This window comes from Magallana gigas, chromosome 1 (genome assembly GCF_963853765.1).
Source record: "Magallana gigas chromosome 1, xbMagGiga1.1, whole genome shotgun sequence".
Classification (NCBI taxonomy): domain Eukaryota; kingdom Metazoa; phylum Mollusca; class Bivalvia; order Ostreida; family Ostreidae; genus Magallana; species Magallana gigas.
The window spans coordinates 47756436-47774833 of NC_088853.1; the positions used below are offsets into that span (position 1 = coordinate 47756436).

General features: G+C 34.9%; 1 protein-coding gene across 16 annotated transcripts in view; it reads left to right on the plus strand.

Annotated features, from left to right (window-relative positions):
- Positions 1-18398, plus strand: part of LOC105334159 (tight junction protein ZO-1) — an 89817-nt gene that overhangs the window by 53644 nt on the left and 17775 nt on the right. For 13 of the 16 annotated variants that reach the window (XM_066069117.1, XM_066069142.1, XM_066069141.1 and 10 more), the window contains 16 exons: positions 61-163; positions 3256-3307; positions 3594-3764; positions 3888-4033; positions 6286-6336; positions 6598-6693; positions 6802-6887; positions 7292-7502; positions 7622-7953; positions 9673-9721; positions 9906-10052; positions 10166-10359; positions 10623-10861; positions 12775-13011; positions 14415-14771; positions 17178-17321. In XM_066069117.1, coding sequence (XP_065925189.1) covers positions 61-163; positions 3256-3307; positions 3594-3764; positions 3888-4033; positions 6286-6336; positions 6598-6693; positions 6802-6887; positions 7292-7502; positions 7622-7953; positions 9673-9721; positions 9906-10052; positions 10166-10359; positions 10623-10861; positions 12775-13011; positions 14415-14771; positions 17178-17321 — 2615 coding nt within the window. The remainder of the gene's footprint in view (positions 1-60; positions 164-3255; positions 3308-3593; positions 3765-3887; positions 4034-6285; positions 6337-6597; positions 6694-6801; positions 6888-7291; positions 7503-7621; positions 7954-9672; positions 9722-9905; positions 10053-10165; positions 10360-10622; positions 10862-12774; positions 13012-14414; positions 14772-17177; positions 17322-18398) is intronic. The other 3 variants (XM_066069149.1, XM_066069155.1, XM_066069138.1) reach the window with 3 other exon arrangements.

Sequence of the window (18398 nt, forward strand, 5' to 3'; positions counted from 1 at the left end):
TTTCTGTGGCTAGGGCAAGTTTAAGTATTAAGTTGTATTAAACCAAGATTGATGTTGTAGGCCAATGATGTGGAGATCCCAGGCATGACCAGAGAGGATGCTGTGACCTACTTAACCAGTCTTGAGGGGCGTGTGTCCATGGTCGTTCAGTACAAGAGGGAAGGTCAGTGCAAAAACACTCTTTTTTTAGCTCACCTGAGCTGAAAGCTCAAGTGAGCTATTCTGATCACATTTTGTCCGTCGTCCGTCTGTCCGTCCGTCTGTCCGTCTGTAAACTTTTTACATTTTGAACTTCTTCTCTAAAACCGCTTATCCAATTTCAACCAAATTTGGCACAAATCATCCTTATGGGAGGGCGAATATAAATTGCAGAAATAAAAGTTTGATCTGTATTCAAAGCGGAGAAAACCTTGAAACTGTAGAAAAAGGGGGGTGCATTTTTAAAAATCTTGTTCTCAAGAACTACCGAGGCAAATTCAACATAGTTTAGCATAAATTATCCTTATGGGAAGGAAAATATAAATTGCAAAAATTAAGTGGAAATTTTGTTTCAAATCTGAGTTATTACGAAAATAATAATAAAGGAAATGCGTGTTTCAATCAGTTTAATAGCTTCGGGTTCGGCATCCGGTAAAATGATTCCATACTTCTAAAACGAGGTTCTTTGTTTAAAGCAGCCATGACATTATACGAAAAAGGGTCGATCTGACTATGATGAATTTGCTTGTTGTGCAACAGTTCGCGTATGAAGGGAAATTTTGAAACATACAAAATATATTGGTGCCGATTTTGTGAAGTAAATTGAGGCTAAATATTTCAATGCGTTGACAGTTTTCACACATGACGTTGGTGTTAGCTTGTTCTGATTTTCGTTTCGTTCTCATTATGCTTTGTAACCTGGAAACTATCGTCTGTATTTCGTGATTTTTACGTATCAAATCAAACAGAGACTTCGGTAAATCAAACAGTTAACTGTTTACCTGCGCAAATTAAGCAAAATCGGATGTAGGGGACGGGTACTGAAATACAATTCATTCTATCGGTAATTCGGCATTATCTTTTGCGTAATGGTACATGTAGATTAATGCAATAGGTTTTGTTGAGATGCTCGGCATTTTTTCGAGTTTATTCAGTTTAAATAGAGTTTGATATCGCTGACGGAAATATGTAGGTATATACATGTATATATATATGATTCATTTTGAAAAAATAAATTGTGTTCTTTATTTGTTATACATGTAGTGCATGTTTCTTGTGTTTAATTGTTTACAATTTCTATTTACTAACCATATTTGAGTGTTAAGCTTCGAATTATAAGCAAGATACAGCGATTTGCTCACAATTCTATGTTTGTACACAGATCTTAAAATCTAAAGCTTAAAAAAGTAAAATATTTGTCAATATTTATTAAGAAAATTTTCAAAGTCTGTTCTTCCAGAAACCAACTTTAACAACTTATTGTATTGTAAACTTAACCTTTTTAGCTCACCTGAGGGTGGGGCCACAATGGGGGGTCGAAGTTTAACAAATGAATATATAGAGTAAATCTTTAAAAATCTTCTCCTCAGAAACTAATCAGCCAGGAAAGCTGAAACTTGTGTGAAAGCATCATCAGGTAATGTAGATACAAATTTGTGAAAATCATGTTCCCCGGAGGTAGGGTTGGGCCACAATGAAGGATCGAAGTTTTACATAGGAATATATAGAATAAATCTTTAAAAATCTTCTTCTCAGAAACTAATCGGCCAGGAAAGCTGACACTTGTGTGGAAGGATCCTCAGGTAGTGTAGATTCAAAGTTGTGAAAATCATGACCCCCGGGGTACGGTGAGGCCACAATGGGGGATCGAAGTTTAACATAGGAATATATAGAGTAAATCTTTAAAAATCTTCTTCTCAGAAACTGATCAGCCAGGAAAGCTGAAACTTGTGTGAAAGCATCCTCAGGTAGTGTAGATTCATAGTTGTGAAAATCATGGCCCCCGGGGGTAGGGTGGGGCCACAATGGGGGATTGAAGTTTAAAATAGGAATATATAGAGTAAATCTTTAAAAATCTTCTTCTTAGAAACTAATCAGCCAGGAAAGCTGACACTTTTGTGGATGCATCCTCAGGTAGTGTAAATTCATAGTTGTGAAAATCATGACCCCCGGGGGAAGGGTGGGGCCACAATGGGGGATCAAAGTTAAACATAGGAATATATAGAGTAAATCTTTAAAAATCTTCTTCTCAGAAACTAATCAGCCGGCAATGCTGAAACTTCTTTGGAAGCATCCTCAGGTAGTGTTGATTCAAAGTTGTGAAAATAATAACCCCTGGGGGTAGAATGGGGCCACAATGGGGGGTCGAAGTTTAACATATGATTAAATAGAGTAAATCTTTAAAAATTTTCTTCTCAGAAACTAATTAGCCAGGAAAGCTGAAACTTGTGTGGAAGCATCCTCAGGTAGTGTAGATTCAAATTTGTGAAAATCATAACCCTGGGGGTAGGTTTGGGCCACAATGGGAGGTCGATGTTTTAGATAGGAATAAACAGAGTAAATCTTTAAAAATCTTCTTCTCAGAAACTAATCAGCCAGGAAAGCTGAAACGTGTGTGAAAGCATCCTCAGGTAGTGTAGATTCATGGTTGTGAAAATCATGATCCCCAGGGGTAGGGTGGGGCCACAATGGGGGGGGGTCAAAATTTAACAAAGGAATATATAGGGTAAATCTTTAAAAATCTTCTCAGAAACTAATCAGCCAGATGTTTCTTTATAATTGTTAAGACTTTGGCCCCAGGACAATTCTTTGGCCTCCCGAGAAGGTTCATAGTTTGATATCTAATATATAAACTATTGTTAAGGATCATTTTGAGAACTGCAATACTCAACATATGATAAGACTATAAAATCATCTTGTTAGAAAAGGGACTAATGATTATAAACATAAGAATATCCAGGGGAAAATGGATTTTATTTATACAGGATCTACATGTATTTTGTACATTGTCCAGATAGTTTGTATTATGACTCCATTAAGCTGATTTTATCATACCTATTGTTCCTCAGGTGAGCGATGTGGCCCATGGGCCTCTTGTTTGTCTTTGTGTGGTGGGTTGGGAGTAAATGGAAACTAACACAAGTCTTCTCTTGAAAGATCTAATCTTAAAATTATGAAAAGATTGGTGGAAATTTCATTGAGGAGCATTTTTGTTGTGTAATCACAAGGGAGTATAGTCAAAATATATTCATGCTGTGTTTCTTTGGTTGCTTTCAGAATATGACAGAATAATTTCAAGTCATGAAGCAGGAGACAGCTTCTTTATCAGGTAACACTTGTAGATCCACAAAACATAGGGGAAATTTCAAAGAAAATCCATTTAAATGGGAGGTAACTGCTGATATTTGACATAGCAATTATTTATAATAAAATTTTAATGAAATTAAAGGGGAGAGGAGGGTTGTATTGGAATATTTTGTCATTCAAATGTAAAAATTCTAATAAATATACATTTATTTTCTTTATTAACTATGTTATGGCAGTCAAAAGATGAGAGAGTTATTGTTTTAAGGGTAGCACAGATCTTGTATATCAATATGTGATATATCTTGTAGGACCCATTTTGAGTACCAGGCCAAGGATATGGGTGAGCTGTCGTTTACAATCGGAGATATCTTCCACATCAAGGACACGCTGTTCCGCGGGGTCGTGGGGTCATGGCTGGCCATGCGTATCGGCCGCAACAACCAGGAGACCCAGAAAGGCTTTATCCCTAACAGAAACAGGTGGGTGGGGGTCAGATGTGGTTTGGGGGAGGGGTGGTAGATTGGTAGATCAACTTACGTTTAGTGCGGTTTTGCAGCAAATTTAAACCATATTTGTATGTATTTTCTCATCTTTTTTTTTAGTGCGGAGCAAATATTTTTATCGACAACCCATACAGAGGCGGAGAAAGAGAACACGCCCACCAAAAGTCGCAGCCTCCTTTTCAAACGAAAAGCGGCGAGACGAAGCAAGTCCCTGGGAAAGGACCATTGGGAGGATGTCATATTCTGTAAGATTGCCTGTACATTTTAATTTTAGTTTTTAAATTAATTAAGAGCTAAGGTGAATGATTTATTAATTATTTTCTAAAGAAAAAATATGGTTGTTCTGTGGTGTAGCTTTTTGGGAAAGATTTTGTTTGTTGTGAAAGCATCGGATTTGTGTACAGGTTAACAAATTTAAAATAGTACACTCTTATAGAACCATAGATAATATAATACTTGTATGAAAAGGAAAAAAATTCAATATTTTACAGCATGTTATTGCTAAAAGTATCTCCATTTCTAACTAAATAAATATGTTTCAATAGGGAAATGCTAATGGCCTGAAAAATGAGAGAATGTTTTCTCCTTTCTAACTTTAAAAACTTTTCCAAAATAATTTTCAGCTTTAGGTATTTCTGTACTTCTTTCTGCAACTTAAATTTTTCTTCTAATTTTGAAGTATACAAGAAAGGAGACTACACTTGGTGACCTTTGAAATTAAGGTTAAAGGTATATGACCAGTCAACATGAAGGTCATTCAATTTCAAGGTCATCTTGATCCTTACGGTTATATTAGTTGTTATTAAATCTGACAATCCTCTGCAATGGCTTATACATTGGGGGTACATATGAATATTGATGTAATTGTGTTATTTGTGGGAAGTTATTGCTTAGAAGTTTTTATATGGCAAAATTCTGTTTGGTTTTTCATAGCTGAAAATGGCGGTAAGTGTGCCAGAACTGTGTATATTTACGTATTCCACACGCTTATTTTTCCCCCTTTTATTTTTTCCTGTATGATCTGTAGCTGTCAGTAGAATGAATTCTTTTTATGATATTGCATTATTTGTTAATATAATAGTGTTCACTTTCAGTGGTAGTACTATTCATATTAATTTTTTGTAATGTTCACATCAGTTAGCAATTTTAACATTGATTGATAATTATAATGTATCGGAAATAGCTGTGAAATGTACAAATTGTTTTTAGATGCACATTGCCTTATGATCTTACTTGCTTTTGAAAACTGCAGACCTTTGTTGCAAAATTATGAAAATGTGTTTTGTAATTTAGAATAATTTAGCACCTAAAGGATAGCTCTTTTGAGATTTTGCACGTAGCTGAATTTTTGGAATGCATTCTCTTTTACGATGGATTGTGAGTTTTAAAAATTGCAATGAAGTTAAACAAAATAGCTTATTTCCCCCTGTGTTTTAAGAATTGTTTTTCTATGTGTGTTATTATCATGCACGTGCATCTCAAACAACAAATGAAAGTCTTCGTTCTAAAATTCTCAGAGATTTTCAATTCATTAAACAAAAGTTAGGAGAAATGCAAAATTCGAATGAACAATATTTCAGTGAATGTTGCAGAGGGAAGAAACGTTGCCCTGTTCACTAGCTTACTGCTTCCATCTTTGCCTTGGCGGAACTTGAATGATGATTCATTATTTTTCTTCATGTTTTCATCATTTCTTGATGGAGATCTTTCTTTGTACACATGTGTTTTTAAGATTTTATGCTGAAATAAGATTTTCGCTTAAAAGGTTTGATTCAAAGAAGTCAGTATTCATATTATTTTTCCAAATTTGTATATTTTTCTCTATGTATACCAATACCTTCGTCTTTCAATACACATTAGCAATATTCTTTTTCCAGTATACCAAATTTTATTTTAGTACTTAAATGACATAATTTGAATAAAATTAACATTAAAATTTGAATGTGTTATAAATGTAATATTTTTAACCATGTAATTATTTCAATTTTAGTCCATGTAATAAACTTTAGAGAAATTGTTTTAGTAACATAGTATATTTTTTTTCTATCCACAAATCACTGTTAATGTGGAGTTATTCATTTAAATTTGAATGTTAAATCTTCAACTCCAGTAGCTTAGCACTAATCTTACAGCATTCAAAAATTCAAAACATTGCAAATAATACAATTCCAAACAGTTATTTTTACAGTATTTGCCTTTCAGTCTTTTATTATTAATTAATTTATATTATTGGCATATAATATCAATTTAAATTGTAATGAAATCCTCTTATAGTAAAAATTTAAGACAGTATAGGAAGTTTGGATATTACTTGTACAGTCAACGAGATTTTAAAAAAAAAGGGGGGGGGGTGTGTGTTAAGAAACAGATATATGCGCATTCTTGGTATCCCAATATGTACAATGTATTTTTATGTGATGTCACCTGCTTTATAATCTTTACTTTGATTCACTTTTGTCTTATTGATCTGTTAATCCAAACTTTTTTTCTTTTACAGCAAATCTGACCACGAAATTTCCTGCCTATGAGAGAGTGACTCTGAGAGATAGTAAGTAAATGGGACATCATTCTCTACCTGCTTAACACTTTATTAACTCAACAGTGTGAATTGATAAAAAAGATAATAAAAAGATGGTTTGTAATGGTGTTTATAAAAAAATGGTTTATAATGATTTTTATAACGATTTGTAGTGCAGGAGGTGATTCACTTGCACTGTGCTAGAAAGCATTTGATGATACTCTTGTAGATGTTGAACAGAGTTTGATATGAATATTCATTATTTAACCCAAATTTTCTTTGTTGTGACAGCTGGGTTTGTCAGACCTGTAGTCATATTTGGTGCACTGGCCGACGTGGCCAGAGAAAAACTCCTTCAAGATTTCCCAGATAAATTTGAATCCCCACGTAAGTATACTACATTTGTCATGGATTTTGGGATAAAATTGAAAAGCATGTTCAACGTACATGTAATTCCATAGTTTTGTATTTTTCAATTGATTCATGTTTTTTCAGAGACTGATGCAAGCAGCCAGGGTGGAAATGATCAGAGGAAATCCGGAATAATTCGACTTGGTGCAATCAAAGAAATTATCAATAAGGTAAAACATCAGCCACTTCTGTCTGTCATATTTTCTCTCTCTCTCTCTCTCTCTCTCTCTCTCTCTCTCTCTCTCCTCTCTCTCTCTCTGAGATCCAACGAATATCTAACATAACACACACACTCTTTCTTTGTATAATTTTTTTTTTGAAGTAGCATCAATTAATGTGTTCCTTTACATTGTTTCACTAAGATGCATTGCATTTTCTGGAAGTAATCATGCCTTCGAGCGTCAATATACATATATATCTTAATGAACTTTGCTAGAAAATAAGTGGTCAGAGATAACATTATAAAATCAGAGCCAAGATTTTAATAAAATTCCATTGTGCCATGCACTGGAATATCTATATTTGAATTTAAAAAGTAATCCCATTTAAGCATTCTTCTTTCTCTTTCCCACAGAGGAAGCACTGCCTGCTTGATGTTACGCCCCACAATGTGGACAAGCTGAACTACGCGCAGTATTACCCCATCGTCGTCTTTCTGAAAGCAGAGAACAAGAACATCGTCAAAGACTGCCGGGCCAAGTTTGCCAAGGGCTCGACCAAGAACCACAAGAAGCTGTTTGAACAGAGCCAGAAGCTGGAGAAGCTCTATCCTCATCTATTCACTGGTAAGGAACTGAAACTGTTACTTATAGGTCTTGTATGAATTAACGAATGAAAATACAACTGTATATAGAAGTATGTGGAATGTACAAGCATTTCAGTACTTTGATTCCTGTGTTTACAGCCACCATCAGCCACAACAACACGGAGGTGTGGTACTCGCGGCTCCAGGAGATGATACACCTCCAGCAGGAACAGCAGATCTGGATGTCCGAGCACAAGCCCGAGGACAATGTAAACGACGACTTCCTGTTCCCCATGGGCAGCCGGGCCAGCTACTCCCCAGCCCAGGACACAGAGCCGGGCAACACCCCCAAAACTCACCCAGACGACTTTGACACTTCCCCCAAGCACAAGAAGAGGCTGGTGCGGTCGTCTTCAGACCCCAGTATTAACACCACTGACCGCGTCCCTGGTATCCCCCCCTATCCAGCACCCCCCAGCTACCACAGATCCGTGAGTGGGCCGTTAGGGCTGTCTGTTCTTACATGCTTTGTTAGGAAGGAAGTCATGGTTGTTTGGCATTGTTTTGAAAAGGAAATTTAAATATATATAAGAAAATTTGAATATCAAAATTTGAATTGAAAGACAGGGTTTTACTGGCCAATAGGTGTTTTGGGTTTTGTATAACACTTACTCATCTCCATCCTATTTGCAAAAGACCTGTCATGATGACAGTACATCAACATGTACATTAAGTATAACTGAAAGTTTTAATCAGAAATCTTGCAACAATACCGTAATCCGATGAATATAATACGCAGTAGTGTACAATACGCACCCCCCACTTTGGGCCTGAAAATGGTGAAAAAAAGCTTGTTGGGATGTATAATACGCATCAAAAAGATTGACCAAACGGTATTCCTGAGTATCAACAAAGCAGTTATACTTTGTATGCACGCTCAACTTCATCGCGGGAATACGCTACCGGAAATAAGAAAAACCCAATATGTTTTTAGATACGGATTTATTGTAACTAATACATCGCGGTAATATCTTTAATTCATGATCAATGTTTTAAATAGGCCTAGTATTAAATATTCTACCGTAAATAAAATCAACTACTTTTAACAAGCGTGATATAATTGTTTAGTCATTACAACCCCTGTGTAGTGAAAAACGGGCCGTGTACAGGCATACTGTAGAGATAACGGACCTAATTAAATTCTTAAATGACTCCGATCAAAGTGATCAATTAGAGGCCTGGAACATATTAAAACATGTGCACAAATAGTTGTGTTGTGTATAGTACACATAGCCTACGGGGAGTGTCTGAGATACCCAAGGTGTCAAGTGTTAGAGGAGGGGGAGCACAACAATGGCTTCAATTAACGAAATAGGTTATAGAATTATTTATAATCATAATTATTTGCAATAAATCAATTAGCATTACATGAAAATGGTTAAAGATGTGTAAGCTGTTTTCAAAGATCAGTTACAAATAACACATGGCCATCCAAGCCCGCATTCTATTAATAACAGCTGTAATGGCGGCGTACACGGAGATAAAGAATAGGCAGTTCAAATTAATTTTTAAAGGCCATTTTGAAACAGTTTATTTATTAACAGACTTTAAGTATACATTTTCTTTAATTACATGCTATAACAATGATTTCCTAAGGGTTAAATAATAATATAAATGTGATAATTAAGTAATGTTACGATGAATAGCGGAGTATCGGTCCTGTCTGTGAACAGCATAGGTAATACGGTAGTATGATACTCCGTGCTTCTGCTAGGGAAAAAATATGTCCAAATCCTATAGGGATGTATAATACGCACCCCTTTCTCACGTTAAAAATGCTTGGAAAAAAGTGCGTATTATATTCACCGGATTACGGTAATACCATTCTGAACCATGTTAGCACGCCTAGCAAACACCAAAGCTCACAAAGCCGATGATTTATTCCATATATTTTATGCATATCTAGCAAATCTGTCACAGCATATCACACAGCCAGTTTTATAAACAAAAAATACAGTATTAATCAACTCTTGTGTAATCTGTTCCACTGTCAATTTCAACCACATATTGAATTGCAAAAATCTACTGTAATTTACATCAGTTTTTGACATTGCTATAATCTATGTACTAGTAAGTTATGTGTAAAATGCATCCCTGAATTGTCACAGTGTTGTCTGTTGTGTATTAAAATGTGGATCTTTTCCTTACAGCCTGGCTCCCCGAACAGGAAGCTGATGGACGACCGTAGATATGTGGATTGTAAGTGAATTCTTATCATATAGTAGTAGGCTTATTTTGTCTATACCTTGTTGTAACTCTTTATCTGATTGGCTTGAACAAAATTTATTTTTGAATGTAAAACACAGTTTGATTGGTTAAAAAAGTTCATTTTTTATGTTTATTTGATGTCATTGTTGTAATGAATATTCATGAACTCTTGCAGTTGATCGCCAATCAGAGGACAGGTACTATCCGTCGTACTACGCCTCTGAGAGCCTTCCTCATGGCCAGTTTCCACACACACGCTCCATAGAACCATACGCCACAATCACTCACCACGAGCGCCTACGCAGCAAAATTCCAGAAGATGGTAAGATTTCATAACAATTTGCAGTTGATTAAATTGATGTAGAATTCGTGAAACATCAAATTCATCTTTTGAAGCAACTTTTGCAGAGATTATATGTGTGTTGTTGATTGTAGGCCAGTGGTACAACCCAGCATATGATGACCGGGGGCCTCAGAAATTTAATCCCGAATATCATCGCTCAGAACCAGATCTGGGTCGTCACGTCAATCATAATCGTCCATCCACTGCGTCACTGCCACCACCCCAGCCCCACCAAACTCACGACCCGGGTCAAGGTCAACCCCCTCATCCACCGCATCATTCACAGGTAGGTGGATACAAATGCATAGAAAATGATTAATCCCAGTCCTCAACATGCTTTAAGAAACACACGGAAGATGCATGATAAATTGTTTTATTTGAGTCCTTGACAAGGTTGTATTCTCACATACTGGGAAAATCAATGATAATTTTCTTTTTGAGTCATTTGATGCTTATTTTTTTAAAAATCAGGTTTTGTATTTATTTTGTGTGTACATATTATTTATATCATTGATTTGCAGTTTGGTCAACTTTTTATTTCTTTGGCAGCCATTCCAGGAAAATGCCTCTAGCTACAGCAGTGATTCGTACTCCCGTTACACCTCAAATCCGGTCAATCGTCACGATGACTCCAAACTACGGGAGAAGTTTGGGAGCCTCGCAGTGGCAGCAAAAGGAGAGAGGTCAATAGGTCATGACCCCTACCGCTTCACGCGGAGCACGGCTAACCCCGTCAACACTGCCAACATAGATAAATCAAAACTCTCGGATCTCTCCGCTCGCTATAGGTAAGTACGCCGTCGTCTGCTGCATTCACTCTTATTTTTGTATTGTTTGATAAATTAATTTAAAACAATTTTCAAAGACTGAAGTGATAAAAAAAAAATCCATTCTTTATTGACATTTCTAGGATATGATTTTATTTTTATCAACTAATAGAGAGTTCTGCAGATATTTTTGAAATCAGAAGTCTAAAACAGAATTTGGAATATGCGTAGTTCTTGAGTACATGTTAAATGTTTCAGAAGTTATCAATAAGTTATCAATAAGTTGCTCTCGGAACGAATTAGCCTTTTAATTGATGACAATTTCATGTTTGATCTGTTCACATGCACTCTGGCATCATGTGGTTTGGTTTGCATTAAAAATATATTCAAGTGTGGATTTGTAACATTTCTAAATAATATTAATTTTCTTAACTTGAGTAAACTCTTGGAAACTTCCAAACCAACAACAAAAACAAGCAAGAATAAGATATCACAAATTTAAATTAGACTTAACTAAATATGAATGGAAATAATTACATGTATTGTATAAAAAAGTAGTTAAATAACTGATGTTGATTTGTATATATTATGGCTAGAGATTTTTTGATGCTTATAGCTGTTTTGATAGTGTTCTAGATGTTTCAGCCATTGACAACTTACAGAATTAATCAGCTGACTTTTCTTTTCGTTCCTTGAAGATAAATAAATGTCATGCTTGAACATAAAGTGAGATGCTTGCCATAAATGAGCAGACAAAAAACAATAATATTTGGAATAGGCTTTTGTGTTCATGAATTGTAAATTGATATTTGATATTTTGTTCATCATTTTAAATCATTGATAATACATTGTTTACATATACATATATATAATTAACAAGAGGATATACCATGTCTATATTCAGAAATCACTATTCAGATTTGACATATCATGATATTATTGGCTTTACTATAATATTCAAGGGTATCAATTTTCGTGGATAAAGTGAAAATCACAGTTTCAAGGATACGTAAATTCATGGACAATGACCCCATCAATACAAAATGTTAATAGAAATTGCTTTTCAATGAACATTAAATTTCTTGGATCAACTTAACAACGAAATCCACGAAAAATTGGTATTCAACGAATATTGATGAAATCACTGTAAACCGGATCTGTAGGTCACCAAATCCAGCGGTGAAATTTTCTGGAAATGGAAAATGGAAAGGGGGAAGTCAAATGCAGAGCTTTTGCTACATTTTGTCACCAAAAAGTGTTACATTTATGTACAAATTTTTTTGAAAGGGGGGGGGGATAAAATTTATATTCATCAAGTTACAAAACAGCATGAGGATTGTTGTTGTTTTTACAGAATTTTTCTAGGATATAGAATATAGAGTGAGCTTGTCATCAGCTTTCATGTCCATTCATTGACACCATAAAAGTGGTTCATATTGGCAAGACAAACTTTGATAATATGTTTCTACTTCAACTTTTAAAAAAAAATCAATGCAAAAGTTTTCTGACAATGCCATTCCATTGAATTCTTAAATTAGGCCAAAAAAAAAAAAGTTGTGTGTTTAGGGTAACCCGACCTAACGTACAAAAATGCCTCGACCCCACCATTTTTAGATGTCTGTTTTTATCCGATTGTGAATTTTATATTATTTCTATTAAAAAATGCGCTTTTAAATATGACACAAAGAAACATTCTTAGGATTCATGCAGAAAAAAATATGATAAAATAAAAAAAAATCCCTCTCTACCAAACCTAATTTTTTCATCAGTGTTACCTTAAACACACAATTTCTTTTTATAGGCCTTACTGTGAAAATAATGAATAGAGTGAGAGTCATTAAACTGTCATTGTCTATCTCTTCACTTTTATGGTGTTCTCACTATACTGAGATTGAAAAAAAGAAACCAAACCAGCAGCATGATTTTTTTAACAGAAAAGATGAGCACCCTCCCACCCGCAAACAGTCTCTACCATCCCCAGTCATTTCACCCTCAGTCAATCAGCCCCCCGCATCCTCCGCACCACCCCATCATGCCCCACTGCAGCAGGACGGGGCGCCACCCAGGGTGAAAAAAGAGCCACCACCTGTCCCTGTCAAGACCTATCACCTGAGGGACCGGGGCATAGAGCCAGACGATCTCAAAATTCGAAATTACGAAAATTCCAACAGGTACCAGACTTACGCCCCCCGCTCGTGGAGGGTGGGATCCAGTGGGTTATACTACTGGACACTGTAAACTTTAACTTTATCTGGAGGAAAAATGTCTTGCAAAAATGAATGCTCTGAAATTGACTCTGAGTAGTTTTGAAAATTTTTTAGAAGTTATATTTTAAAGATTTAGCATGAATATTTTTGGAGTATTTTAATTTCAAGAGAATTCAAATCTTGCTTGTGAGAGAGAGAGAGAGAGAGAGAGAGAGAGAGAGAGAGAGAGAGAGAGAGAGAGAGAGAGAGAGAGGTTTACAGTGCTATCCAAATCGATTGATCTCCATTTCTGCCTTTCCTATATATATTTCATTCATGACATCATGATTTTTCCTTTGCTCAAGAATTTTCATTGTAGCTCAATATACCATATTTGGAAATTGAATCAATTAATTTATTAATTAATTAACTGCACATTAACAAGATTTGAGGTTCTCTATCATTGTTAACCTTTCCAAGTGTGTTGAAGTGTTTCACTTTTCAGTGCATTATTAAACATGGATTTTTGTGTCAAATATATTGAAATTTTTACTTGGGGTAGGTTTTTTGGGGATGAATTATCAAATTGCTTCAAATGTGGATCATGAATTTCATTTTGCTTTGATGTATTGCAAACAAAATAGAAGTTTTCTGAAAACATTTCAACACATAATTTGGATCGGTCACCCAAGAAATGCTAAGGAAGAGACAAAGGCATTTCATTTTGCATGTATAATCAGAAGCTTCAGTGCTGCAGCCTGCTATTTGATAGAAACATTGTTCTCTGTCTGTGTTTTGTATGAGAGATTACCTAGCTCACCCCATAGACTGAATGAAAAATTATGCTAAGCTTTCATTTTTTACAAAAGAATAAGTGGTAGGGCATAAGAAGTCAAAGTATTTACTTTGTTCTTAAAAAAGAGAAATCTGCTAATATAATTCTGGATAATTCTTTGCATTGTCATTGTCATATAGGGGGAGAGAACAGATTTTCTATAAGACTTTCTATAAGGATCAGTAGTGATAAGGGGTTCATGCCTCGCTGGGGTTTTTCCCATAACCTGTGAACACGCTGTTCAATGTTCATGATCAGCTCTGTTTGGCTGATCCACTAAGCTCTAAATTGAACTACCTCATAATCAACAGAATCATGTTTCGATAATGGAAAATCAAAATTCTTATAAGAATATTTAGTATAAAGGAACGACTGGAAATTGTTGTCGTGCAGGAGCTAGGTGTCTATACCAGCCAGATATGAGAACAATTGCTTTCTAGAGAGCTCAATTTTCAAGCTAAAAAAAAGGAAGAAGAAAACAATTTATATACAGCACATGCAAAAAAGAAAACACTGCTTATGAAATATTCGGAACTCATTCTTTTTCTTTCAGAGCTTATAATTACGCCGATCCAAGCAGCTATTCAGGTCCCGACCAGAAACATCATTACAATGAACAAAACGAAAATCCATATGATTATGTTGCTCCTAGGCAAAACTCTGCCCCCCGATCTCGGACGTCGCCCAATCAGAACGCAGTGTACGCCCGGCCCTACGCCTCACCGGACCGACACAGCAGGGAGGGGTCGTACGACCGGGGAAGGTCATTCATGAACCAGATCTACATGGACACCGAGCAGCTGCAGAAGTTGAGGGCCAGGCAGGAAAACCACCCACCTACCAGTAACCATGGCAACAGGGAAGTGATGGGAGCAAGGGATTCTGGGTACCCAGGTCCAGAGCGGCCGAGGTGAGGGGTTACAGCTCACATATTGGTGTTTTTGTGATTTTTGAGATAACTGGGTCTGTGTTTCAGGGCTCGTAGCCTGTCTTCCCTCACCGTTTGGATGTGTGTATCTATCTCTATGTGTTTAACAGAGGCATTTTTCATCAAGTGGTTTTTCCTTTAAGTTTGTTTTATGAACTGAAATTATGTAAGTATGAATGCCTTATGCCAAAATTGCAAAACATTTATGATAGATTTTGCTTTTTTATAATTTAGGCTAAGATTAAATCTGAAATAAAGAGATGACTGATTTAGCATCTATGTAGCTTTTGTTGATAATTCGTTTGGCTAAAACACATTGAAAGTCTTACGAAACATGTTATTTCTGATCTGGCAATAATTGTTAAGAATATCTGATGAAATTTGATGAAGTCTTGATGAAGAATGTGTCTACCTCCAAAAATGTATGCGAAAGAAAATTGTAATCTAGATTGCATAATATGTATGTGCACGTTCACGAGTTGGTGTTAGTGGAATGTGTATTAACATGTTAACATCTCTATCATCACTCCTTGTCTTTGGTTGTTAATTTGTGGATTTTTTCATTCATCAAAAACTGTTTACAGATTATGTAGTTTTGTAATATTATTTTAGCATTTGAAGTTTATTATTGCCCCCTTTTTCCCTTGTAAGTTTAGGGTAAAAAAAAATACTGGCTGTTTAGATTTAATTTTTTTTCCAGAAGTTATATAAAAGTGTTATTGGAAAAATATTTTTAAAAGCTATTTAACTAGTAATTGTTCCATTAAGTGCCATAATAAGTCAGATGGAGAGAAGTTGATATAACTGTCAAATACTGGTGTGAATCTTGCATTGTGAGCATGTTTATCTGAGATATATATGCATGTGATACCCCCGGAATTAGATTTCCTAGTACGTTAGCATGTACAAGTTTCACCATTCAAGCATCTTGGCTATCTCTTTTTTTAACAGTTGCATGATAGTATCAAGGTCATTTGTAGGTCATATCTCAGCAGTTACTATAGAGTCAAGGTCACATGTTAATTAAATAATGTCAAGGTCACATGTCCAGAAATTGTCAAAAGTTGTGAGATAGGACCACGAATTACCACAAAATATCTCGCTGAATCACCAAGAATTTGGTCTTAAGATCTACATTGTAGAAGAAAGAATTTGTCTTTACATTTATGAGCAATTGAAAATGCTATCTAAGATAATTTTCTGAGATTTTTTAGTAAATTCCTTATGGATGATATAAGTTACGACAAGACTGCCTTTTTATCCCGAGACCTGTTTTTATCTTCGATATTTGCAGAACATAACAACAGTTTTGTGCAATTATTCAATTTCACCACTTCTACTCTCAATTTTTGTCTGGGAACAGAAAAATTCACATCCATCTTTATTATTCACCAACTTTGTACCTTTTTTTTTAACCACTGTCCAACAAGTGATTTATACCTGTCTTTAAGAGTTATTTGATTTTTGATTATTCGCTTGTCATGGTTTCATACATTTTTCGTAAATTTATAATATTATAGATATATTATCTTTTTAAGATGTTATGCATACAAGATATACTGAATTTTTTTCGGTAAGAAATTTATGGCTGCTACAGTGATGAAGTAAGTGTATGTTTAGGGTAAAAGTGAACATTGCATTCTTGTTGAGGGTAGACAACTCCAGTTTAATACTAATAATGTTTAATTATGTATTAATTTCTTCCAGTCTTAATTGGGAATTAACTCAATAAATCTCAACTATGTTGTAGCATTTTGTACAGTTTATAATGGCTTTAACAGAAAATATATTAAAAAAAAAATATATATTTTTGACACTTAATATATTTGTACATTTATTATATTAATATATCTATATATATGTCACAGAAATGCATGGTCAGTGAGCAGCTCTCTTAGAATATAGATATATATATATAAGATCTATAATAGTGTTTTTGTATTGCTTTGTTATATGTATTCTAATAAACTCCTCGTCACAACTTCTGGCCATAGTTCTGTTGTCTCTTCAACAAGAATGCAATCAGCTACATAGAGATAGGATGGGGGATGTTTGATGAAGGCAAAAACCAAACATTAATTTGATATACTTTATGTTTAGAAATTGACCATAATTCCTATCTTAAGAGATATGCATGTAGCTGCATGGATTATTATATATGTAGTCCCTGTTAGATTCCAATGCATGAAAATGCTGCATGTCAGGATCAGAATCATGTAGGCTATCCAAGTTTTACAGACTCACACTTTTCCTTTCTTAAAAAGAGACTGCGTTGATTAAAATTGAGCTTGTTGAGCTTTAATAGTCTTCGATTCTGTTCTTGGTGGGAATTCTGAGGGTGGGGTGATAAATCTAGTGTATGATCTACATAAAAAGACAAATTTGTAGAGAAACGGAGGAGCTGATTGGACGATCAAGTTCTAGCGAGGGAAATAGTGGCAATGGGACTAGTTTCTCTTCATACAAGAACCTCATTACACCTGGTTTCTATGGCGCCATAAAACCATTCCACTCTGTCCGAGACGACCCAGGGTAATGGCGACACACTTGTAGGCTAGTTCAAACTAGCGGTGATTGGGTCCAAATGCACAAACAAAGCACAATTTTGTCACTTTACTTTTTTAGATGAGTAGTCTATTGAATATCTCTAAGTAGTCTTAGACAACTATTTTGCCCTCTGCACAATTATCTATTTGAGCCTCTTTTTAATTAAGCCCAGTTTATGATTATTGTATGAGTGAGACAAGGAGCAGTGATGTTGCCTTGACTTTTTCCTGCTTGCCATAGTGAGTAGAATTATGTTAGCACCTGTAATTCAAACACTCCCCACTAACAAAGATGTAACACTTACATGTGATGTAAATTAATATTTTATTTGAAGACTTTAATATATAATCAGACATTATCCTAATACATTATGATTAGCTTAGCTTATGATTAGAAACTGTTACATTTTGGGAGGGAGAAAATCATCACAGGTGATACTTTTTCTTTGTATTAAAAAATTATCAAAACTTGGATTTGTTATTAATTAAAAATCTTATTAAATTTGAATTGAATCCATAGCTTTGTGAAAAAATTTGTCACTAAAATTAATTATAAGTTTATAGGGGTGATTATGAATGATAAAAATATCTCAACTGAAAAATCCTGAATTGTATTGTCTTACGTTTATCTGTCACTTGCATCATCACTAATTCATGTAAATTGTACAAGCTGATTCTTTTAATTGAAATTTCAAGAGATAGAGATAGAGATTTAAAAAACACATTGCTGGACTTTTTTTTGAAATATGCTAGAAACATAGTTTTATTAGTATTCATGTATTCAAATTGTAGCAAGAATTGTTGTATAATGCCCCGGTACTTTGTGATAAAATAGACGTTCTAAGGATTTACTCATTGAGATGCTGGGCTTGAAAAAAATTAAACACTGGAATTGCCAGTCTCTCTAATAGAAACTGTCAAAATATGAGTGTAGAAATCAAAGGAGACTGACTTGTCACACAAAGCAAGTATTTTACTAAAGTATTAGTGAAGGAAAGGACAAAAATTAAACATTTTCATTTGCAGTGGAATAGGGGTGCAATTGCAGATATAAAAATACCAA